A 26,719-nucleotide genomic window follows, 5' to 3' on the forward strand; every position below is an offset into this window, starting at 1 on the left:
CTGAAAGATTGTTTTCTTTCTGGTTTAATTACGTTTACTTCATATAAATATATTAAGTAAATGTATGTATTTGTCTATCTATCTATATCTAAATCTATGTATAAAGTACCGTATTACTTCAGAAATATTTAGGTAGTATATTAGGGCCATATGTTGCATTTTGTTTCAAACTATGTATCTGAACACAAGATGTTGAATATTCAGGATCACATTGGAAGAAGGAGACAAAGTGAAGTAGCGCACAGGATTCAAACAGCTGGTTTAAAGGTTCCAAAGCCTCCACCAAGACCCATCATAAAAGCTATTGAAACTAAAAAATTGTTAAAGAAAAGAGAAGCAGAGGTAATTATCATCTATACTCTTTTAATGTTTATTATATTAACTCAAAACCCATTATTATTGGGAACATTTACACTTACAAATACTGTACTTACATCATACAAAAGCTGCTGCTATATAACTGTTAAAATATAGTCGACTCAGGCAGTGAAATGGGCTGAATACTTATCATAATTCTGCATTTGTTTCTTAATAAAAACTGTTTTGACATAAGAGAAAATTTGTATTGAATATATACCATAGGTAGGTACTAATTTGATTTCTAAAACTATTTTACCTTCTAGCCTATTGAGTTGAATATGTGAAATAAAACTATTAACATTCCTTTCTCATTTGTGCCTGATGAAGTTTTGCACGATAATATTTGAACTGTTCTGTAACACACTATAAAGCTGTCTGCTCTATTAAAAATGTTACTAATAGCTGAAATTGACAATTGTCTTAAATCAAGAGATGATAGCAATGCACCATTAAAAAAAAAATTTGTATTATCTAGTATGGAAGAGTACTTGGATTGTAATTCAAGTTCTTGGATTGTATTATCATCAGGAGTGTAAATATTACCAGTTTTTACAACTGTGCAACTGTCACAGATGTATTTAAATGTAGAGTGTAGTAACATAGTTGCTTGGGGATACATTCAAGCTACTGGTTCGAAAGCAGATGATAGCTCAGAATATCCTTTCAAATCCCTGAATGGTGAGAATTATGTAAACTGCTGAAGTCCTATGCAAAATGAGAATTATCCTGCAGAATGAATAGCTGCAAATTTTTAGGATATTCTGGCTGATGGAAGTAGGTGTAGCAAGGGACAGGGAACAAGGGAAGAAGCGAAAGGTAGAAGAAGGAAATAGTCTTGCCTTTATTCTTGGTCTAGCTGATGCTTAAAGTATTTTCACTGTAAACCTTTCTGTTGTACATGCATGACAGAAAAGTAATTCCCTAATACTTGTTCTGTTGAACCTTCTTTGCGATGTTTTGTGAAGAGAAAGGAAACATTAAATTTTGTGTTGCTTCTTCAGAACGTATACAAGGAAATAGACAAGTTTGAGAAGTCTATGACAGGAAATGCCTTTGAATTACACAGCCCGGTGACTGACAGGTAATATTTGGATGTTAGACTGCTAAGAATAGACAGGATCCTACCTCAGGTGTCTGCTATCTATGTAGGCAGCTACTTGAGGAAAAAGTAATGTCTCATTTAGTTTAAACTGTGATTGTTCTTTGAGTGGTTGTCCCACTAGCACTGCACATATTTCAATTCCAACACGGTTGCAGTGTCTTTGCCTTACCTTTAGTTGTAGTAGGGATGGCTCAAGCTTCCTTCACTACTTTTTGTCACATATACAGCAAGAAATGTATCAAAGTGCATCTCTTCTGTTAATTTTAGCCACTGGGTCTATGAGGTCATTTAACCTTGCAGAGAGGTGAGAATGGCTCTGAATATGCGTACACAGTAACACATTTCAAAGGAAATAGAAAGAAGTAACTTTCTTCCTGAAATTATAAGTAATAGTCATTCTGTCATCTTTATTGATATGTATACCCTACTGACAAGAGGTGATAGTCATCCATACTGCTGTAGATATTTCTGTGTGTAAACCTGTAACTGCAAAACTGTACTCAGAGTGATATCTTGAGGAGTAACCCAGTAACAAGGGCACCAAGAAGTAGCCACAGTACCCTCAGAGTGATGTTGTACATTTGTTAGACTTGCATATAGCTATACAGGGATCTGTATGTAAACACCTTTAAGAACCATAATTCATATTAAGTCAGAGATCTTTCTCTTTTTAATCTTTTCAATCAGTGATATACAAGAATCATTGCAAACACAGAAATTGCCAGAAACAACTCAAGAAACTACTCAAGAAACTACAGCACAGACAAAAACTGAGCTGTTAAATGTTTATTCAGATGGTGAATATATAAGGAAAATTCAAAAACGTTTAGAGGAAGATACATTTGCTAGAGAACAACGAGCAAAGAGACGACGAAAAATGCTAATGGACCAGTTACTAGCACATGAATCTGAAGAGGTGAGAAATTGTATGCTGAACTGTAGAGTCCATGTGCAGTTAGCAATCTAAAAATTTGCTTACAAATATAAAATCAGAGCCCTTTTGGAGAGGATAAAGGAAGATACATGCACTACTTTTATGCCAACCATTGGCTTTTCTTGAGAAATAGGGAAGGTTATCTGTTGTTTCTCACAACCTTTATGTCATACATCATACTTACAAACCACAAAAGATAAATAAATGCAGCAGAGCAAAGATTATAAAAATCAGTTGAAGATCTGCTTCTATTCCCTGCCACCCCCCCCCAAACTTGAACAAAGAGAAAAATCAAATTCAATTTGCAGATCAGAGCTTTGATTTTTGATGTGTTGTGGAATAGAAGAGATGTCTCTGGAGAATGTCTGTGTTTTGTATAAAAATGGATGTTGCAGGTTATTCCATTTGAATCCTGTCCTGTAAAGCACAAGGCTTTTAAGATTTCTCTTCAGATACTCCTTATTCAAAAAGCAGCTCTTAGATTACTGATTTCACGTGTCTTCTCTTTTATAGTGATTGTTTAGAAACAGAACTTGTAATTTGCTGGGTTTCTGTGATTTCTGGTTATCATTTATTTTAGTGTTTCACTGTGAGTCCTTAGCTTAAATCATGTATGTTGAACCCACTATAGCTGGGACTTTCTCCACTGCTGGTGCATAATAATATCATTTCAGATGTGTAGCATGTATTTTATATATATGTATATATTTTTAAGCCTTGGCATGTAATGTCTGGAGATTGAAGAGGAGACTTATCCCAGTCTACAATTTCCTCATGAGGGGAAGAGAAGGGGCAGGCACTGATCTCTTCTCTGTGGTGACCAGTGAGAGGAACCAAGGGAATGGCCTGAAGTTGTGTCAAGGGAGGTTTAGGTTGGATATTAGGAACAGGTTCTTCACTCAGAGGATGGTTGGGTACCGGAACAGACTCCCCAGGAAAGTTGTCATGGCACCAAGCCTGACAGAGTTCAAGAAGCATTTGGATAATACTCTCAGGTATGTGGTGTGAGTCTTGGGGATGGTCCTGTACAGGGCCAGGAGTTGGACTCGATGATCCTTGTGGGTCCCTTTCAACTTGGCATATTCTGTGATTCTGTGAGACTATTTGGAAATGTTAAGAAAAAATTTAATTTGTTGAGGTAGTCATCTGGGAATTAGATGCTTCCCGATGTCTATCTCTGATCTATATTCTTGAAAAACACCTGTAGTAGCTTAGACCAAGAGTGCATCTATCCATGTATCCTGTCTCTTGAGTTCTCATTCAAAGAGATTTTACATCATGTTCTTGGTGATATCCATAGGCCATGAAGAAGTTTTTCAATCCAGTTGCCTGAAATCACTGGAGTCCCAAAACTTGCTCTTTAATTGCTCTCAGCTCTTGCAACCCTGGCAGCCTGGACTAGGGGTTCCAAAAGTCCTGGCTGTCAGTCACGGGGGTGCTTGGTGGATACAGCAGCTGTTAGCCAGCAAAGCCAGCCAGTGCTGTGAGGAGGTCACACAGCTGGTCCACCTGAGGTTTAGGACAAGCCTTATCAGTTTGGGATGGAGGAACTGTAGCAATGTGCTGCCAATCACACAGGCTCCAGGGAGGCTCCAAATCAAGGCAAAACTAACAATAGTGTTCCTAAATTCCCAGGAAAAAAAATAAGCTTTGATATAGGAACAACTGAAGTCACAGACTGTAGGGATTAGAAGGAAAGACAAGTGAGCATTTGACTGGAACAGTAGTTTGACCAGATCAGAGAATCTGTTTAGTGATAATTTGGTTCTAAATTAGCAGAGGAAGAGATTTTTGGTTGGAACTTCGAGATTTCAGAAATTAGGTGCCACTTGACTTAAGAGAACTGGGAAGCAAACTAAGGTATTTTCTTTAAAAAATAAATGAATATACAAAATAGTTGAAAATTACTTTTCCCTTCCATTATGTACTGAACCAAAAAGGATTTTCACACTGAAACTGCAGCTGCCCTGTAGGTATTAGGATCAGATTTTTACCTGTACAGCATAAACTTTGAACATGGCATGAGATCATTTAGAGTTAAATGAATTTCATCCCTTCAGAATGCAGTAGATTGTTTTGTATCCATGCTTATAAATCTTACTAAAAGAACTTTGTTCAAATTTTTTATTTTTGGCACTTCACAGGTTGAAGCCTGGGAGAGAAAATACTCTACTCTTTGTAGAGCATAGCATGATGCCAGTCCAATTTTCATAGGGAGGTGTTGAAAGTGTTTGACAGTAATATGGCTTCATTCCTATTGAACCTTTATCTCCACCATTTCAATAAATTATTTGTGCTTTTTACTTGTTATTTTTAGGTGCTCTGTTCAGATTTTATCTCTCTGAATTAAAAATTTATCAGGAATAGGTTACTTTCAGCAATAAATTGAGAACATGAAAATGGGAGGAGAAATGAACTGTTACTAGATTATTACTTGTCAACCAAATAGATTTATGTATGCTGAACTGTAAGTTTTGGTCATAAATTTTATGACCATACAAGAGCACAAAATTGTTTCACTTGTATGTAAATCAAACAAGGAAATAGAAAAATAGGAATGTGATACAGTAATTATGTATGAACAACATGAAACATACACACGTTATGGTTTGGCCACTGGATGCCACTGTTGTCTCAAGTAGGTAAACCGGAAAAAAAGTGTGTATTGTGCTCTTTTAGTAGTAATTTTTCAAATTATTACGTGGATGTCCCAATTATGATATTTATGATTTCTTCAGACACTTCATAGTCCTCTGTGAAGATGTTGATGTAAAATTTTAGGTCAAAAAATGGTACTACAATTTTTATGTTGTCTCCTACCATGTCCAGAAGTTTTAAAACTTGTTAACCTTTGGTTTGAGTACTTTGTCCATTCCTTTTTGTATTAAAGATAGCTACCAGGGCTTCACTTCCCCACCCAATAAGCAACCTCTCTGAAACTTTGAGTTTGGTGTTCTGAATCCTTACTTATCTGTTGTGTATCTTTGAGTTAGTTGCCTTTTCATTTATTCTTGTTCCTCAAAAATTTCCTACTAGCTCTTTTTAGGCCTACTGAGCATGCCAAAATATTTGATCACTTAGAATATTGAAGTTCTCTACACTTCAGTAAGCAAAGACAAGGTCTCTTTTAGCTGCTGTAAAGTGTTCTAAAGGAGAATCTTACCATTTGCTTTAGGAAGAGCACATTCACCTAAATAAGGTGCTTTAATGTCTCACTGGACCAACTTTTTGTACCATAAAGTTGATGGTTTGAGTATGACAAGTGACCACTCTGCTAGGGTGGCTCCTTCAATTCCCTGTGAATTAGGGTTTTAAAATCCATTTTCTTCTGGTGAAGTACCTACTGCTCTAATAATCCATGGCTAAAGGTAAGCAGTAGCAACTACAGAAAATAATGAAGGATATTTACTTGCAATAGGAAACAAATCTTGCATTTTCTACTCTTCTTTGAAACCTTAATGAAATACTAAGTCCAAAGAAGCAGTGGATAGAACTGAGATGGCAAAGAGTGCTGTTACTCCTTTTATTGCTTTGAGATAGGAATGTAAGAGAAAATGGACAGACTAACTCTTCAGTAGGCAGTACTATTGGAAAAATTTATCACCTGAACTATATCAAATGACACATAGAATGAATATAAAATTGCTATGATTGCATTGTTTTCCACTTCAGTTGCATGCATGATGATAATTCCCTCCATAGAAAAATAGCTTACAAACAGTATGCTACAAATAGGGTACAAAACACAACACATTCAAAATTAGGCCCTCATTTTGAGAAAAGCTTTGTATAGAGACAACATAGCATGCAGGTGAGCCACTCTGGGATTAAAGCCTGAGATGACTGCATCTGCCATTAGGACTATCATGCAGTGTTATGAAATTTGGTGCTAGGAAAGGGGAGTGCAAAGCCCACATTTTGGCTGAAATAAGAAAAATGTCGAGATATTTTTATATCAGTTTAGTATTTTCAAGAATTTAATCGGAATGTACTTTATTCCCAGCAATTGTGAAGAGAAAAGAACTTAAAAATATGGAAAGAGGTTGGGTTTTTTTTTAAATTGGCTTCTTCCCAACATCAATATTAAATAAATTATTTAGAAAGTTGTTGTTTTTATTATTGAAATTCAAATAGCCATGCTTTGTGTAAAAATTTTTTTACAGGTGTCCTAGTTTGCATTGTGTAGCACAGATCTAGACTCTTTGTAGAGTTCTTTCATAAATAATATGATAATATGTAATCAAATTGAATTGTTCAATTATAGGTGTATGTATGTAACGTGTTTTTCCTCTCTGTCACAGACAGCTGATGAAAAAATAAGCCAGATAAAAGAAAATAGATGTGACTTTATTTTTGTTTGGGGTTTTTTGTACTAATAACTGGCTTTACCTGTGCCTCTGTTCTTAGGAAAATGAATTTGAAATCTTCAAATCAGTTCCCAGTTTAGGTCCTTACATTGGAAAATATTTCCTAGTAGTTTTACTGCATGTGAAACAAATATTCAGCAAATCAGATATTTCGTCTAGAATTCTGCTGTAGGAGTGGTATTTGGCAATGGGGCTCGAAAGGCAAGCTGATGTTTTTGCTTAGGACTCAGAAGGAGTTCCGGACGGTGATAATGAAGCAAAACTTTAGATTAGGTTAAGCATTAGTTTGCATACCAGGGAAGGCTAGAGAAGTGTAGTAGTGATAAGATACTATTATGTTATGAGAGTACTTAGAAAAATAACAATCCATAGTCTTGAAAGTATCTGTGTACACAGACCATGCCTCAAGCAACAGTTCAGAATGATTTTCCCATAGTACCAAATAGGGTATTGTATCCATGTCCCAGTGAGAACACTGGAACTATTGCCCAGAAGTCTTGTATATTGCTCTGTTCTGGAACGGTTCCTCCTATTCTCAGTCTCCTGAATAGAGGAGAATGGAGAAGATAATTACCCAAATCCCCAGAAAGCAGGTAAAATTTCAAACCTGTAGAAAAGAGAGTGATCAAGGATCCAGTGGAATGTGGCTGAGAATGGGAACTGGTGAATAGCAGAAATAAGTTAATTATTTGAGGAAAGGGTATATCTTTAGATACAGAAGCCATTATTTCAAATGTGCTGCAGTTTCTTTGCGCATGGGAAATAACCACATTAAAATTGAGTTAATCTGACCAAATGTATTTTTACTGAATATCTCAGTTAAGACATAGTTAGAATTCTCTTCTAGAGTTCTACAATTCTTACATAAATACTGCTGCTGTAAATCCTTACATAAATAGTACCACTTCTTACAAAAATAGTACTAATAAATAGATATGTTTGTTGTTCTGGATTTATGTGTCATATAAGCAGGTGAGTGCTGTTATATAAACTCCACTCATATTTCTCATATGAGACACCGATGAGTTGTCTAGGAAATAGTTGATAAACTGTGCTTAGTAGCATTATTTTTTGTCTTTTAGAAGGCTTACCGGGAGGAGCAGCTTGTTTACAGACTAATGAAACAATCTCAGCACGAGCGGAGGATTGCTGCTCAACTCATGCATGTTCGACACGAAAAAGAGGTGTTAAGGCAAAACAGAATTTTTAGGGAAAAACAATATGAAGAAAGACGGCAAAAAGAGTTCCAGGAAGCTCTTGACAGAGAAGCGGTAAAAGATTGTTTTGCTCTCTGAATTGCTACAGGACTATTGGAATGTTATTAAATGGAATTCGTATTGTCAACTTCAAGACTTTTCTCAGGACAGGATGATTTAATGATAAATATATTCTTTTATTTTTTAGTTCACAGTTACAGCTAACATGGGTGATAAGCAATAAGCATGTAACTGTAATTGTGGAACTGAGAGCATTTTGCAGTATGTTAAAACTTTAGGGGAATTACGTAGGGAGAGAGGAAGAACAGCCCCCTATGGCAGGGGGATAATAAGGGATAAAGCTGTGCAACTTAAAGTCTAATTTTGATCTTTTTTTCTATACTAATTTTAACTTTGTAGGGAAACATCTCTGTGTGCTGAATTTAAAAGGCACAGTCTTGCAGAGGCAACAGGACAAAAGACAATAGCCTAAGATCTTGTTTCAAGAATCATGTTTTTAATTTCGCTTAGATATAATATGTTAATGTCCATTTTGACAAATGCTGGAGTGGTTACACTCATGAGTGCTTATTTCTTTCTACCTTGAAGCTTTCAGTTGATTAAAAGGACTTAAAATTCTGTGGAAAACTGCCCAGTGCAATGCTCATAGTAGGGCATAATGTGATCCTGTCAAAAACAATTAGCAACTCCAAATCCTCCAACACAGCTGGAGTTCTGTGTAATCAGCAGCTATCTGATCTCTTTAAGTACATCTCTTTAAGTATGCTTTCAGCCAAAAGCAGCACACCATCACAGAAATAATTTTCTACTATGACCAGAAATCTTTTTCGAAGATTGAACAACATCAATAATTTAAAATTATTTGAAGATCAGAATCTAGTAAGATAAATTATTTGTCACATTTTCTGAGTGAGTAATTCCACTGAAACCTGTGATTTCACTACCCCCAAGCACTCAATATGTTCTTAATCTGTTTGTCATTAAAGAAGTAAAGCATTTCTCCTTTATTGTATTTTAGCAGTTAGAAAGCAAACAAAGTGGAATTTATAGAATTAATAAAAGTTTTTAGATTAGTTTTTGTATTAGTCTGCTTGCTGGCTCTCCAGCTCTGGTGAGAAATGAGCTATTTCTGTTTTGTGACTTAAATGAACAAGTTAATTTTCATTTCCAGGACTATGCACCTCTACACTTTCATTTTCATTACAGTCTCAGATTTACTCTTTAAAAAAATTCCAGGCTCTTGCAAAACAGGAAAACATTGATAATGAAGAACAAATAATGAAAGAGAGAGAACAACATGAGAAAATTGCTGCTGAAAGAGCTCAGGCCCGCTATAAAAAACATTATTCTATGTGTTGGGAAGTGATGGGCCAAATTGTTGATATGTCGACAAAAGTAGGAGAATATCGCTACATGACAAAGAAGTGAGTATGGTGGCTGCTAGGCAAAAATAACAGCTGTAAGGTAGCTGTTAGGGTGCATTATTCAGACTGCCATAAGCACTGTAACCAATTATGTAGTTTCTCAGACATTTTACATGACAGCTTCGATTAGTTTGTGTGGGAAAATGGTAACATTAGTTTTGTGTGAGAATTCACTGGTGTGTAATACAGAGTGAACTAGTGCTACAGCCTTCACATAATTTCTTGAAGGTGCAACTAACTTGAATCCTTAGGAGACCAAAATCCACTAGTGCCACAGCTAAACTACTGATTTCCTTTCTTGTGAACAAATCGTTTAGTTAATAAGTTAAAAATGGAATGGTTTCTAGATTGATCTAGTGGCTGAACACTTCCTCAGTGTAATATAAACTGGATGAATTTCCTAAGATAGGTAACCCTGCCTGGACTGTCCAAAGAGTGGCAACTGAGCCCAAATTCTACTGAGTCCTACATGCTGTGATTCCCTCTGACATGCCCTAATTGCACAGGGTTTCTGAGAAGGCCCTGAAAGGGCAATAATCTCCACGTGCCCGTGCTGTAGAAGTGTTTAAAAAAACGCAGAGTGGGGCTTTGTAGTTGTAGTTCTTTCATTAGTATTCAGTGATTTGACTGTGGGGTAAGACTTACAGCATTGGAAAGTATACCAAAATTTTAATTGCTTTTTAATGTAATTGTATGTTAAAATAATACTATTTAACCATATGAAATATATCTGATTATATTTTTTAGAAATTATATAAATTTAGGCTTGGTAGTTACATGATAGTCAGCCTAGACATAATTTAGTGAAATTACTAATTAAAAAAAAAGTAGTTTAACTATTCATACAATTCTAAATTAATTTTAACTTGCAGTAAAAACATTCTATAGATTTTTGGCAAGAGGAGGCTTTACCCCACAAAACTGAGAATGTTTTGGGGCTGGCAAAAATAGCTATAGCAAAACTGTTACTACACAGCTCTGCCAGCCAAATGTTGTGTGATAACACATTTGTGAAAATACTGAAGCCTACAAGTGCCTACAGCTGTCTTAAAAGTAAACAAACATTTACAAAAAGCTGTAATAATTACAGAGAGCATTATAAGCTATAACTAGCTTAGCATGTACTTGTTTCATGATTAAGATTCTTATAAATTTGGGTCTACCATTTTCAAACATCTAACCCTTTAATTTTTGATTTGGAACTGTTTGGTTTTGTTTTTCTTTTTCCTGCAGCCGAGTTCCATTAAAACTGATGCTGGACTGGAAGGAATTTTTTTTAAATGGAAAACCAATATATGAACAAGCCTCAATTCAACCTTCGCCAAATGAACCTGGCCTAGAACAACTTGCAGAGATGAATAAAATGAGTCTATTAGATGAAAAAGATTATGGTGAATACAAGGTACACCAAACTGATAATACATAATGGAAGATAATACACCTTGCATTTTCAGCCAATTAGAATTTGGAGGTGTAGTTTATATTACCAGGTTTAAAAATGCAACAGAAAGTAACAAGTAAAAGCACTAAAATTAAATACTATATATGTTACAATACTAGAAGTCTTAATTTCAGCAATTTCGAGTGAAAGTGGTCTAACAAGATTTATTGGTTTGAGTGATCCATTCATTTTAAGATAGTAATGTTTGGGAAAATTATTAAAAATGGCTGACGTTTTTCTTAATCTTCTGTTGGAATAGAAGTAACTATTTTTCAGGGTACCCTAAAAACTTTTCTTCAACTTTACAATACATTAGTGTAATTTCAAAATTTGAAGATGAAGGATGAATAGTTCCCTGTTAAAATACATTGTAAAATTTTTTCAAAGTTACATTAATGGTGCTTTTCTTCGAAAAAAAAAAAAATCCCATTACATATTTAGACCTCAAATAACTTGATAAGTAGAATGTGGCAAAATCATGGCAAATAACCTGTCTTTATCTTGTTGGGAATTTATAACTACAATATATATGTGCTTTTATTCACTTCCTAAGCCAATTGTTACGTTTTCTTTTGATGTATACTCCAATGAGTATAAAAGTTATGAGTTTCTGTGGCTTCGATCATAACGTTTTTCTGATGTATCTCTTTTTAAGGTCCTTGTTCACAACATACCAACTCACGTAATGAATTTCATGATCATTTTCTTTAGGTGAAAAAAAGGCCCATACCCAAAGTAAACAGGAAGGACATACAGGATAGAAAGGCAGGAAACAGTGGGGAGCACTAATGAAAACTTAAGTTTTTAGTCATATTGTTTATATTATAAAGTCCTCCCTAGATGTAACATTAGTGAAGGTCACAAAGATTTATTGACACATTTAAAGCCTCTTTTTTTCTGCCAGGCTGTTTCAAATGCACAGTCACGTAATTAATTTATTCACAGATGTTGTTAGTCTTATGCCTTTCTGAATCATTATTCATCAAAAGCTGGTATAATATGACATGTAAAATTGTTGGCATCAATTCATACTTATGTGTTCTGAAAACCTAAGTGAACAGCTAATGCCTTCAAAGTATTGCTTCTAGGTAAAACTGTATTAACAGGACATTCTGGCAATGTTCATGCTCATTTTCCTAAACCTTTTGTAAAAAGCCCAAGGCAGGCAGTTTGGCATCTCTCAAGAATACTATGTTTACATTGCATACTAACTAAAAGTATCAAGTATATTTGATAAAATACAAGACAATGAAGTGCTATCAGTCCATTGCATATTAGACATTAGATTTAGCATGAAAGTGTTTGGAAACTACCATATTATCAGTCATGGCTAATCACATAATGAATCACCCCAAACAAGCATAACATTAGATACTACTCAAAATAGCAAATAATTTCTCGTTTCATTTGAAAGTATTGACCAGGAGTTATATAATGCTTACCTGGATGCCTGAAAACTTGTTTCTGACAGGTAAACTTCTTTACCTCATGGCAGGTACAGTCTAGCAATTTTCTGGTTAAAAGGGCAAGAAAGCCAAAAGGTGAGGGAACCCATTCCGTTTGGAATTAATTTTTCTCAGAAGTCTAATAAAATTTTAAACAACTGATCCATCTCTACTTATATGGTTAAGGAAAAATGGTTCAGATAGTATAAGGATTTGGGGGTTTTAAGGATGTTTTTTCAATTACGTATGAAGAAGTATGTTTTCTGAGATATTTTGGAAAGGAGATATTGTGCAACTCAATAATTTTTTTTGTTTTATTAATTTGAAATTTTATTTTATATTTAATTTAGCATGATAATGACGTGTTTTTCTATCTAATACACATATGTTCAAAATAAACAGTGATCAGATTCTATTAGTAGAATGTGTGGTGTCACAATACATCATTCAGAAAGTAGATTCAGGAAAAGGTTGCATATTCTATCCAGAATATGAATTCAAAATATTAACTTTCAGTAGAATTTTAAAACTCTTCACTTTTGTTGATGGTGATGAAATATTTAATTTTATATATATGTGTGTACATATATATATGTACATATATGTGTATGACCATTATTCAAATTCTGACTGTTGAACACACTATGAGATAGACATCTATATTTATTGTATATAATATATAGATATATAATTTTATAGAATGACACAGTTGTTTGCATTTAACGAGATGTGAAAGTCATTTAGTTCAGCCTCTTTCCTTAGACCAGGGCCAACATCTGAGTCAGATAAGGTTGCTCAACACCTTGTCTGGTCAACTTCCAAATATTTCAAGGATAGAGATTCAACAGTCTCTGCAACCTGTTCCAATGTTTAACCACTCTCATTGTGAACAATTTTTTTTATCATTTTTTTTCCTACTTGGCATTTCTCTTGCTGAAACTTTTCACTTTGCCTGTCAACCTTTTATTGACACCCCAAATGAGGTGACAAGCTAGAATCTAACAGCAAATATTATTAGTCAACATATCTTCCAAACAGGTGTTTAGTATGCTGCAACCAAATAAATATTAATACAGGACTGGTATTATCCTACATATTAAAATGTTGTCTTTCAACTTCTTACAGCATAAACTGCACGTAAACTTTGCTAGTGCTACAAGATGCAATACTAGTAGAGTATATATTAGAGTGGCAAAAGTGTAATTCTGTGTTCCGTTCTTTTGACTACATCCTTCCATTCTTATCTTTCTTCTGATGTGATTCTCAGTAAGAGGATCTTTACTAGCAAAACCTCATTAAACTGTACACTGGTAATTCATAAATTGCTATTGATCTCAGAGTACATGAACTGGAAGTTTCTACTCAGTATTTCCTTACCTTAAATTGTTTGAACTGATTTGGGTTGTTGGGTTTGGGGTTTTTTTTCTCTCTATTGAATGCGTTCTAGGCAAATATATATTTGAAATCCATCCATAAAATTTCAAAGATTTATGTGGGATACTGGACAGTAATGTTGCCCAGTTTTAGAAGGCAGAATGGTAGAATATTGGATTTCTATTACAAAAATCTGCTACTGATTAATTCTGTGGTATTGGTGAAATTATTTTTCATGTTTATGGAATTAAAAAAGTGATTATAGGAATCTTTTTTGGGGTTTGCACAGCAAAGTCCTGGCAGCAGAGGGGCTACAGAGGTGGGTTCTCTGAGAATCTGTTGGAAGCTTCCACCATATCCGACTGAGCCAACGCCAGTTGGCTCCGAGTTGGACCCACCACTGGCCAAAGCTGGGGTGGTGACAGCTCTGTGATAACATATTTAAGAAGAAAAAAAAGGGTTTGCACAGAAAAGTAATTGAGGCCATAGAAGAGAGGAGTGAGAATATGTGAGAGCAATAGTTCTGCAGACACCAAGGTCAGTGGAGAATGACAGGGAGGAGGTGCTTCAGGTGCCGGAGCTGAGATCCACCTACTGCCCCTGGAGGACCCCACACTAGAGCAGGTGGATGCCCAAAAGAAGGCTGTGACTTCATGAGAAGCCTGTGCTGGAGTAGGCTTCTGGCAGGATCTGTGGCCTGTGGAGTGAGGATCCCACACTGGAGCAGGTTTGCTGGCGGGACTTGTGACCCCATGGGGGATTCGTCCTGGTGCAGCCTGTTCCTGAAGAACTGCACTCCATAGAAGGGACCCACACCAGAGCAGTTCATGAACTGTAACCCATGAGAAGAACTTGAGCTGGAGATGTTCAGGGAGGACTGGCTCATGTGGTAAGGACTCTGTGCTGGAGCAAGGGAAGAACTTCTCTCCATCAGGAGGAAGAAGCAACAGAAACAACATGTGATTCCCTGTTCCCCCGCTGTGCTGAGCAGGAAGAGGTAGAGAACTGGGAATAAAGCTAAGCCTAGGAAGGAAGGAGGGGTGAGGGGAAAATGTTTTTTAGGATTTAGTTTAGTTCTCACTATCCTGCTCTGATTTTGATACGTAATAAATTCAACTAATTTTACCAAGCTGAGCCCATTTTGCCCATGACGGTAACTGGTGAGTGATCCCTCCCTGTCCTTATCTCAACCCATGCACCTTTTGTTATATTTTCTCTCCCCTGTCCTGTTGGTTAGGGGAGTGATAGAGTGGCTTTGGTGAGCACCTGGCATCCAGCCAGAGGCAAAACATCACAGAACCCATGTAAGTGTTTGTATGAGTACTTGTCTCTTAACTAGTTATTAGTGAATATCAAGACATGTTTAATGATTATGATATAATTATACCTTTTAACAAGTGTCTATTCTAAAAAATATTTTATTATTTAATACTATTCAATTTTTTTTATGTATTGTGTTTGTGTATAAATACATATATCTAGAAAAATGAAAGACAAGGCATATTGAGACATGATTTGCTAATTTGTCATTTATACAGAGTATGACAGGGGAATGGAGTCCAACTGAAGAGAACAGTGAAAACAAACCTCCTCTTAATAATAACATATTGGGTCATGTGCTTCGTAGACTGATGGAGTTGTTCTATCCTCCACAACCCAAACCTTCACCACGTGTACTTACTTCATTTCCTGTCAAAGGATGTATTTTGGGAAAAATTTTTAGTGGAAAAACTACCTGTGCAAAGTTTATTGAAAAAGGTAGAGGTTGTTTGTGGTTTTTTGCCTGAAATTCTTTGAAACTTTTATTTGTATTAAAATCTCACTCTTACAATAAAAATTGTTTGGGCAAATCCTTGAATTACTAATTCTTGAACCTCAGGTAACATCTGTATTTTACGTGGGTTGGTTGCATATCATTCCATCATTATCTTCCAAAATAAGATTAGAAACACCCAACCCTGAAAGTAGTATTAATATAGTATTACTTCTGCATTGCAAATTTGAAAATGCTTTTGGTAAACTTTGGAGGTATTTGTTTTAGAGGAGACTGGCAAGGTGGCTAGTGATTGTAGATACAGACTGCTGTGGTTAGAGAGAAGAAAGAGTGGAAGCAACGTTTATTATACTATTAATTTAACTGCCTGTAGTAGTTTCTCTGTGCGTAGGCTCAACTTAAACTACAAAGTTATTTAATTTTTTTGTGTATTAGTTTGCAATATTCAGGTACTATCTGTCGATACTCTGGTTTGGGACGCCATCGAGTCTTTTCTTAAAAATGAAATGAAAAGTGAACATGATATGATTCCACATGAAAAGAGTTCTGGAGAACAAAATAAGGTAAGCATTTTTCTTAGTTTTCATTTTGGCTCCAACAGGTAGATGAGAATGAAATATGTAAGGAAGAAAGCATGTTTCAATTTTTGCTCAATTTCAAACTTAATTCTACATTATGACATGTAAGACTTCAAGAGTCAGCTTGAATTGACAATCTTGTTTTTTTCTGTTATAGAACAGTCAAGAGGGCCTATCCAAGGTTTGTAAACCAATTTTAGTTTTTACTTTATGAAGCAGCATTAATTAAAATGGTTAAATTAATTAAAAGGTTACACCTTTTCATCATTCTAAATTTTATTACCTCACTGCAAGCGTTTTATGTATGAAATATGAAAATCTATTCCTCTGTATGTTGGTTAGAGAGTTATACATATTGTCAAAGTTCTATATTTTCATGTTAAATCTCAAATTCACAGAAGATATGGTATTTTCTGTGTCATTTCTGAGTTAGCAAAACTGTATTCTTGATTTTGCAACTGCCAAGCAGATAATTTATTCAATGACAATGTTTCTTTCCTTTACGTTAAAAATGCTTAATTCTACAGCAATTTCTTTGACTTTAGTGCTCTTTGAAAAATACTTCAAAAGCTAAAATATAGAAGAATCTCTGTAGAATTAATGAATTGATATGCTACCATCAGTGGATTTATGGTAGTGAAAATCAATCAAAGTAAGCTTAGAACCAGAACACTTCTTTATTTTTTGGCCTTCATATCCTTTGTTTCTCAACCATGTTTCTTTTGGCATTGTTGCAAATGTAGTGATGGAAATCAGTTGAAGATTTTGATTAAACTATGCATTTTTTACAGTGAGAACTATTCTCCTTAATAGAAAAAGAAACCCTATTAAATATAAATAAAAGAATAAGTAGTATGTAATACAAAAAGTAAAATCATACTCTTTTTGACAATGACTGTTGTGAACATTGAGCATACAGTGCACTCTTCCACAGCTGTCTGTACGTGCCCAGCTTGGCGCCGCATCGCAGAAATGGTTGAAGAAAGGAAAAAGTATTCCCGATGAACTACTAATTGACCTCTTGTTGGAAGCCATTAAGTATGAAATTATATAAACACTTGGTTTTGTCTACTCTTGTTTGACAGAAAATTGTCTCAACTACCCTGATGTGCCTTTAGCACTGAAGTTCCTGCATGAATATGATTTAAGTTATACCGCCATTAGTATACTTCAGAGTTACAGAACAGATTTTACTATTTGTTACCTCAGTACAAAAGTTAGTGAGAAAACAGTGAAATTATACTTCTGAAAAGAGCTCCTATACAGGTTTTGAAAATTCTATTTATCAAGACAGCAAAAATAGTTTTATTTCTGATTTTTTTTTACTTTTAATTAAACTTAGAGTTATTTTTTCAGATTTACAGTTTAATAATATCTGTCATATTCTGTATTCATCAGTATATTTAATATACTGAATTAATAATGAAAGACTGCTTGAGCAAGCTCTTCTTTAGTTTTTATTATTATGCTATCAATTCACAGTATAATTCTAGTTCTTCATTTACTTTTAGCCAAATACCACCAGAGAAGGGGTGGATTGTGGAAGGGTTTCCAATGACTATTAATCAGGCAAAGCTATTTGACAAAGCCTATACAGGGAATGATCCAGAGGAAAAAGATGCAATTCCTGGAAGGCTCTCACTTGCTATCGATCCCAGAGCCCCTAACGAGCCTCCTGTTACCTCACCTGCATTTGATGTTTCTGTATTATTGGATATTTCAGACACTGTGGTACTGAAACGTGCAGCTAACATGAAGTGTAAGTTTCCAGCTACTATTACCAAAGTAAAATGATAAGCAGATATCTGTAAGTTGTAGTTTCCAATGAAAAATAGCATTACTGCACAATTTCTCTACATCTCTCAGTATCACTTTCATTAATTGTGGCTTGAATTATTATTTCAAATACTTCTGTTTGTTTCAGTCAAAGGTGAATCAGAAGTATGCAAGTGGATGTGTATATGCTTTTTTGCATTTGAACTCTCACTGGAGCTGAGATAGTACAGTGGCTGGTGTTAGATATCACATAAAACAGCAGCTGGGAGAAACACAAGTTACAACAGATGCAGAAATATCCCTCAATATAGATAGATGTAGAGAAATAGTATTTTTCTTCAGGTGACACATTTGGAAAGGGATGAAGGAAATTATAAACAGAGGGATGTACCAATATTCATTCTCTGAGAGTGCCAAAATTAATTCCCCATTGATTACTGCCTTTGTCTTGTCTTCAGTTAGTCAGCCAATGATCAGAAATTGTCATTTTAGGCCAACCAAGACAAAAGCCTCAAAGGCCTCTTGAGAGTTGTTTCACTTTCAGACTACACATTTTAAATTGCCCTAACACACCTTGTCAAAACATAAGTTTTTTTCATTAATATGTCCCATATTATCCAAAATTATAGGAGATTCTTCTTCGTTTTCACTGTAGCACACAGATGGCATATAACTTAAATTAAAGCACAATTTACATTTAACTTCTATGTAGATGTAGGAGTGAGGATGAGACAAAATTTTCAGAGTTCTTGCTAACAACATAGTGAAGATAAATGTATAGACACTTGAAATTCTTCATAAATTTAAGATCTTGTTTTGCCAAAACAATTGGAACACGTGACAATGCATTATGTAATCTCAGAAATACAAACAGAATTTATTTCATGTTATGTAATGTGGTGATACAGTCAGAAGAACAATATATCGGAATTTTTTAAATTTGGCTTATTTCTAATGAATTAAAGGTTTCTTAAAATTAGAAAAGACTCAGAGAGAGACAATACCTTGTCGTTTCATGCAGGAATATCTGCTCATTGTGGAAAGAAGTAGGTACTTCAAGGAAGATTCAGATAAGACAGGGAAAATACCTTCTAACTGGTAGAGTAGATAAGGCTGAAATAGTCTGCCCACAGGAATGCTCCGTCTCTTCAACTGGAGACTTCTGTTCCTGCAAAGCATGCATTAGGAAATGTTAGTGCTATAATTGGCTATGCATTTAAAAGGAAGAGGCAAGACAGTGTTTTTAGGTCCTTCACAGCTTGATTTTGTATTTCTATAATGTTCTCTGACTTCTCCTTTATTTTAGGAAGTTCGATACTCAATTTTTAAATGAAGAAGTATAAGATCAAGGAACACTGAAATTTTTCTTATAATAATTATCTTACTTTGCAGAAATAACTGAATGATTGCCTTTTTCGATATATGCTCATATATGCTCTTTTCCACACAGTAGATAAATCAAAGTCATCTCAAACTGAACAGGAGAACAGTGATCAAAATTCAGATCCTGAAATCCTAGAAGAGAGGATTGACTTGGACAAGGACCAGGTCGTACATAGGTAAGTTATATGAAGTACAAAAAAGTTGCTCCAGTAGATGTTTAGGCATGTAACTAATCTGAATCTCATATGTGATCCATGACAATGCTGACATGCTTAATGTAAAGAATTTACTTAGGTGTTTCTCTAATGTGAAGCCTAAAGGATATTTTCATTGTTTGCACAGTATAAATAATCCTAGAAAATTAGAATTTATGTGTTTTGATTTTCCAAATTGCTCTTCCAGGTAGAATTTAGTCTTCAGATATATACTGCATAAACTATATGTATACATATTTGTATCTATATATATCTATATGGCATGCATGATGTAACTGCCTTTGGGTGAAATACATTTGAGTTAGAGATTTTCTAAAATGCTATTTTCCATTTCTACATTTATAAAAAGCACTTAGTTTTCCAATTTTAATTAAATCACTGGATTATTAACTTTGCACAAAGAGCAAAATCAAGAACAACAAGTCTTGTTTCTAAATATTTGATAATACTAACTACTTCGGACTATTATTTGTTATTATTGGTTTAGTTGTGATATAGGAAAGTAGGTTTAGCTTGTGACAAGAAAGAGGAAGAAAGACTAGCTAACAGAAGGATTTTGAAAATTTTCCTGTGTTTAAAATGAAGAGATTGGTGTGGATGGAGTTGTTTTAGTGTTGAGATGGTCTGTTTTTTCTTTTGTTCACTAATTTTCGAAAATGTTCCACTACTTAGATTTTAATTTCATACATTAATATGATTTTTTTAGAATTTCAGGCTTTCTAGACACATGGCCAAAATTGGAAAAATGGTTTTCAGTCCATCAAAATATTCTAGTGAGTGTAAATGCAGAGACAGAAGAAAGTCATGTGTGTGAAACAGTGAAGGAAATTATAATGGAAGAAATTGCGAAAAACCAGAATAGAAGTAAGTTTTCATGTTCTTACTTTCTAGACATCAGTAACAAAAGACTTTCTTCTCTATAATTAGTAATTACTATATAACACTATATGGCAACCTGCATTTTTGCTGCCCCTGGAAGACTTTGGAGTTGTGTAAGTTAGTGATACCTGAACCAGAACCCTGAACTTTTCTGTTGTGTTTTTACCTTTTCAGAGGATATGGACCAATTTCACATAAAATTTAAATTAAAGCATTAAATTCAGTCTTTCTTCCTGGATTAAAAATTACAGATAGCATTTTCATCCTATGAAAATGATACAATGGTATATAGCATAATGGTATAACTTGCCATTATCAAAATGTATTCATTTAGCAGCAGCAGCAGCATAAAAATATGGATAACTAGGAGTGGTTTTGATATGAATTTTGGTACATCTTTGTTCCGTTTCTCTTCTTAATCAAGCAGAAAATAATGAAAAAAGGAAAAATAGGTGAAGTATCCAGGGAAACAAATACATCAAGTAGACCTGTGAATAATCAGAGGTTTTTTTCATAACTATTATGAGAAAGTCTTGATGTGTCTTCTACCACCAAAAGGAAAAAAAAAGAATTAACTGGAAAAGTACTCTTTACAGTAAAATTTTATCCCACTACTCATGCATAAGGTCTCTAGTTCATGAAAAATTCTTGGAAATACCACAGCTGACAGAAAATCGGATGGAGTGTTTTCAAAAAGCTACCTAGTTGGAATTGGGGTTTTTTTACGTGCTTGGTATAATTAATAGCCCTGCTGGAGGGGGTGGCAAAATTCCTATTGATGCAAATGGAGTGGAGATTTTCTATTTGCAATCCAGCTATTGTATAGAAGTACTATAAAGGACTATTTATTCCCTATGGAAAAATAATCCCTGTGGCCAATTAATAATGTTTAATTTCATATTTATGTTGATAGCTTCCAAGCTGTCCTTCACTATTAGGTTCATATAAGCAGGTTGGTGGAACATGACTTACCTTTAGTGACTCCATGCTGACTACTCCTGATCACCTTCTTGTCCTCCATGTGAGTAGAGATGGCCTCCAGATGAGGTGCTCCATCACCTTTCCAGGGTTTGAGGTGAGGCTGACTGACTGGTAGTTCCCTGTGTCCTTCTTGCCCCTTTTGAAGACCAGGGTGACATTTGCTTTCTCCCAGTCCTCAGTCATCTCTCCTGATCTCCATGACCTTTCAAAGGTGATCATGAGCAGCCTGTCTATGATGTCTGCCAGCTCTCTCAGCACTCATGGAGCATTCTGCCAGGGCCTGTGGACTTGTGGATGTCAAGTTTGTTTTAGCTGTTCTCTGACCCAATCCTCCTTGAGCACTGCTGATTTCATGAGTATATTTTCTGATTAACAACATCTAAGTAATGAAATAGTGAATCTGATCCATTATTTTGAACTTGTCAGAGTAGCATAGGTGTCTAATTCTGTTTATTGATACTTAAAATACATTTGAAGGTACTAATTGTACATTTATATCAAGGGTCTACTCAAGAAATAGCACCAGCAGAAGAAAAGCCTTTACCAGATACAGAAGAAAAGCCTTTACCAGATACAGATGTAAAACCTTTACCAGATACAGAAGAAAAGCCTTTACCAGATACAGAAGAAAAACCTTTACCAGATACAGAAGAAAAGCCTTTACCAGATACAGAAGAAAAGCCTTTACCAGTTACAGAAGAAAAGCCTTTACCAGTTACAGATGATCTGCTTCCTCCCTCTCCTGAGACACCACCACCACCAATAGAACCAGGATCAGATGAATGGATTTATGTAGATGAACCACTTCCCCAGGTATGTTAATTCAGGATTAAACGTCTTAAATATCAAAGTACATATTTTTCTTAGTATTCTATGTATGTTCTACTTAAACTTTTCACATCAGTGCATGTTATTTTCTTCAATATTTTTCAATGTACGTTAAGCTAGTACTGTGTGATAAATAATATACAAACAATCATTCCTACTAAAATACATAAAATAAGGGAACATACTTTAAAATTTTGATTTTTCTTTCTAAGTTCTTTAGAATTATTATTAAGAACACAGATGCCTGTGTTCTTAATAATAATCCATTTTACTGTTGTGATATATTGATACAGACTCACTAGATCAGTTTTCTGTCTCTGACAAGGGGCAGCTGTGGATCTCATGCAAAGAGTAAGAATGGGGAGTGTGTGCACTAATCTTTCTCCTAGGATACTTTTTTCCTTACCTGTTTTCTCCAAAGGCATCTTTCTAGATTCCAGTGATCTGTTTAGAGCTTTCCTGAAGTTGCTTTGTATCTTCATCTTATGTTTAGTAGCTCTCAATAAACTTTTTTTTCGTGATTCTGTGTTTTAGCTGCTTTAGTTGCTTTTTTGAATCAATTTGCTTTTTGTTCTCCATGGAATAGGCTGTATAATTATGTTAATTCAGAAAAAAAGTTTCTCTCTCTTTGTTCTAAACATTCTTTGCTTGAATTTGATGATCCTAATTCATGAATTGTGAGATACAATGAATAATAATTCTATAATCACTCTCTGAAGGTATTTAAGATGTGTCACTGGCATCTCTTATATATTCATTTCACTCAACGTTGCTTTTCTTCTCCAATCCAGTTATAATCTAGTCTAGTTCTCTTGTAGGTCTTTGGAGATGGGAAGCCGGGACTGCATGTGGTTTTTCGGATGTAGATTTCGAGGGTGGACAATGAAACTTGAAATTTTGTTACTAATTCCTTTCTTAATATTTACCAGTTTTTCCTTCATGACTGCTTATGCTTGGTTTCCTCTGGCCATGGGCTTTATTTATATTTCACGACAGTCAGTCAGTGAAACGTCACTTTTGTAACGCTGGACGGTCAGCTTAGATCTTTACAAGCTCAAACAGAAATGACCAAATTTTCATACTTCAGTATTCACTCAGTATCATCACTTAGTTTATGAGCATATCCAAAACCATAGATACTGGAGTATTCTGCTGGAACCTACTAGTCCTTTTGAGACCTGCCAATTTTTTCAAAGAAATGCACAGGATAAAACCATATGTTGTTACAATGTCTATGATCAGTTGTAAATCAAAAGAAATATATAGTGAAAAAAAAAAGTAATATGATTTAACAAAATAATTTTTTCATGTATTTACTAATGCTACAGATAAATGAGCTACCAAGAAATATATCATTTAATGTTGATGTTTTTTAAAAAATTCACAGGAGATAATTGATTTTTTAGTACCTTACTGGGAAATGATAGAAAATACATATATAAATACCATCAAAACTGTACTTAGATGCCTAAGGGATGAACAATACGCAATGATTCATTACATAGCAGATATTAGGTGAGTAGAAATAGTATCTTATTACCTTAAATATTAGTGTACTTTATTTTTCATGTGGCATTCTGTATGTCATTTAACACCAAAATTATTTTACCATAATTTACAGAGAAAATTTCCAAGATTATTTGAAACGTCCACATCTTAAGCAGGAGTTTGTATCTCAGTGGCAAACAGATTTTAATTCAATTTCTGATGACTTGCGAGATGATGAGGAAACAAAAGCTGAACTACACCAAAGAGTTACTGTAAGTAAATGGCAAAAGTTACAATATATCATAGACTATTATTCATTGTATACAAGCTTGATATGGCATGACCGATATTATTTACTTCTTTTTCCTTCTTTACAACTCCTCTTAAACTATTTAATTTACTCTTGTGCATAAAGTGTTCTTCACAGTTATTTCTCTGTTGTTTGGCCATAATATTCTTAAGTCTTGCTTTAATTTTTAGGTTACTCTGTGGTATCCTGGTACACTGCTCTTTTTTTCTTTAAATTTTATGGTTTTCAGAGATTTTACAAGTTTAGCCATTTCTATCACAATCTAACAAATCTTGGCAAGATCATAGTTTTTCCGTAAGTTATATATGGTAATATATGTTTTCTAAAACATTCATACAAAGTACAGAGAATTTGTTTGAAATGTTTTGGTTCAGGTAGATCTTGCTAGGTCATACATGTCCTGAGTGTTCTTCTTCACAAAAATCCGTGACATTAAAAGTTCTGACAAGTTCATAGCCAGATTTAACATAAGCCAAAAGTACAACTATCTTTGATTTTATCAGATTCCCATTTCAGAACAGACATGATTTTTAGTTGAGTCGTATCAGGAAAAATGCTCCCAAAAAAGGGAGCTACAACATTGCTAGTAAAAGGCAACATTTGTGGAATCCTGGATAAATTCACTGAGATGGAAAAAGCACTAGATGGACCTTCTTTTCTGTAGAATTATTTCAATAGAATGAATTAGAGGACTTAAAAATCATCATCCACAGTCCTAATTTCTACTAAATGGAATTATAAAAAGACTGGAATCACTCTGTGCTATATTTTAGAAAGGTAAAATTAAAATATTTGGACTGTTATATATAACAGAAATCCATGTTTGACGTTGTCCAGTTCAGATTCTGTTAAGAGGAGGTGGTACTCCCATATGATGCAGTGAGACTCAGATACTTTGATAAGGCTAAACATTTTGGAATGAATATATGATTTTCAGAATTTTTTTCCTTGAATGACCCATTCTATTCCTTGTAGATCCCAAACCTTTGGGTGATGATACCTCCTCTGTGCTTTTAGGCCATGCCCATTGTACCTCCCTGACTGTAAGAATTCTGTCAGCCATCCTTCCTTGATGCTAGAAAAAAAAGAGGAAATGAAAGCAGTGATAATCTTCAGAATGTTTTTCCTCAAACTCCTAGACTGCTCAGCTCTATCATCTCAGCTGATCCTCTCCTAAAACACTAGAAGGGGCCAGCTGTAAAACCTGAAAACAAAATTTCTCTGATATCGACTGGAAAATATAAAATCCCACTCCATCTTGTGATGTATGAGAACTTTCTTAAAGGCCTAAAGCCCAAAGGCCAGCCAAGACTTCCTTTGATATGCTGTTGTGGTTTAACCCCAGCCAGCATCTAAGCCCCATGCAGCCACTCCCTCCCTCCCCCACCAGTGGGATTGGGGAGAGAATCATAAAAGCTAGAAAACTTGTGGGCTGAGATAAAAAGAGTTTAACAGGTAAAGCAAAAATCAAGCACCAAGCAAAGAAAAACAAGGAATTCATTCACCACTCCAGTCCATGGGCATGCAGAGACCCCACATCAGAGCAGTCTCCTGGCAGGAACTGTGGCCTGTATGGAAGAGCCCAGGCAGGAGCAGATGTTCTGGCAGAGCATAGAGTCTACATACTGGAGCAGTGCAATCCTGAAGGGCTGCACACATAGAAAGGACCCACACTGGAGCAGCTCTTCAATTACTAAATTCTCTGGGAAGGACTCACACTGGAGAAATCCATGAAAGACTGTATCCCATGGGAGGAATCTCACTCTGGAGCAGGGAAAGAATTCAAGGGGGAAGAAGGGGCAAATGCAACGTATAATAAACTGACCACAACCACCCATTCCCCATTTTCCCTGTGCCAGGTAGGAGGCGGGATGTAGAAGGGTCAGGAGTGAAGTTGAGCCTGGGAAAAAGAATGGGCGGGGTAAGGTGGTTTTAGTTTTGCGTTATTTCTCATTATTCTGCTCTGTTATTAATTGGCATTAAATTAAGTTAATTTTCCCAAATCAAGTCTGTTTTGCACATGATTATAAGAGATGAGTGATCTCCCCATCATTATCTCGACGCATGAACTTTTCCATCATATTTTCTCCTCCTTTCCTGTGAGGAGTACTAATAGAACAGTTTGGTGGACAGCTGGCAGCCAACCAAGGTCAACCCACCACTGCCAACAGATAAGTTGTATGCTTATATACTTTTATATTCAGCAGCATATCTTTAGGTGTATATTCTACAATGTGGACAATGATGAATATCTGATTGTCTGCACCTTGAGTACCTTCTAGCCATCACTAATGTGTTCGGGCTTCCTATTTGTCAGCTTCCCTGTGGCTTTTGTTCAACAGAGGATGAGTGAATTTGTCTGAAGTCTTTGGACAGGGAGAGAGAAACAGGATTTGACATAATAGTCTGAGACCAAGACCTGGTGAATATGGAATCACCTCAACTGAAGCTAAGCTCCTCATGGCAGGGCTAGTAGTCTGGAACACCTAACACCTTTTTTATCCCAGAACAGGTCAGGTGAGGCGGAACTGCTTGGAGCCCAACAGACAGGTCATCTGGTCCTACCTTAGCACTGCATTTAACAGATCTCTTCCTATGACCTCTTACAACATAATGGTTTGTTCACGATATTTCCGTGCAGAGATGGTAATAGGGAACAAGGGATTTGCAAGGATGTTTGATGCTTAGTAGGTCTTCAGTGCTGTCAGTGAGCCACATAGTTCTATTAGATATAGACATTAGCTGAAGAGCCCTTAATTAAAAGAATGTTAGAGAAAAATGGCATGGAGGTAATCCAAATTGGAACACCTCTTGAAATCTGGCATAATTGTCTCAGAATTTTT

The 26,719-nt window shown here is 35.3% G+C and overlaps 1 protein-coding gene across 1 annotated transcript in view; it reads left to right on the forward strand.

Annotated features, from left to right (window-relative positions):
- The window catches only part of SPEF2 (sperm flagellar 2), a 77,811-nt gene that overhangs the window by 12,861 nt on the left and 38,231 nt on the right, over positions 1-26,719 (forward strand). The window contains 16 exon segments of the mRNA XM_017811321.1: positions 205-342; positions 1,362-1,441; positions 2,150-2,378; positions 7,846-8,034; positions 9,217-9,404; positions 10,638-10,806; positions 15,203-15,422; positions 15,874-16,001; positions 16,174-16,197; positions 16,951-17,054; positions 17,528-17,775; positions 19,243-19,351; positions 20,097-20,254; positions 21,753-22,063; positions 23,466-23,593; positions 23,700-23,838. Of these exon segments, the coding sequence (XP_017666810.1) occupies positions 205-342; positions 1,362-1,441; positions 2,150-2,378; positions 7,846-8,034; positions 9,217-9,404; positions 10,638-10,806; positions 15,203-15,422; positions 15,874-16,001; positions 16,174-16,197; positions 16,951-17,054; positions 17,528-17,775; positions 19,243-19,351; positions 20,097-20,254; positions 21,753-22,063; positions 23,466-23,593; positions 23,700-23,838 (2,562 nt within the window).

Source organism: Lepidothrix coronata, unplaced genomic scaffold (genome assembly GCF_001604755.1).
Source record: "Lepidothrix coronata isolate B3197 unplaced genomic scaffold, Lepidothrix_coronata-1.0 Scaffold31, whole genome shotgun sequence".
NCBI classification, from domain to species: Eukaryota; Metazoa; Chordata; class Aves; order Passeriformes; family Pipridae; genus Lepidothrix; species Lepidothrix coronata.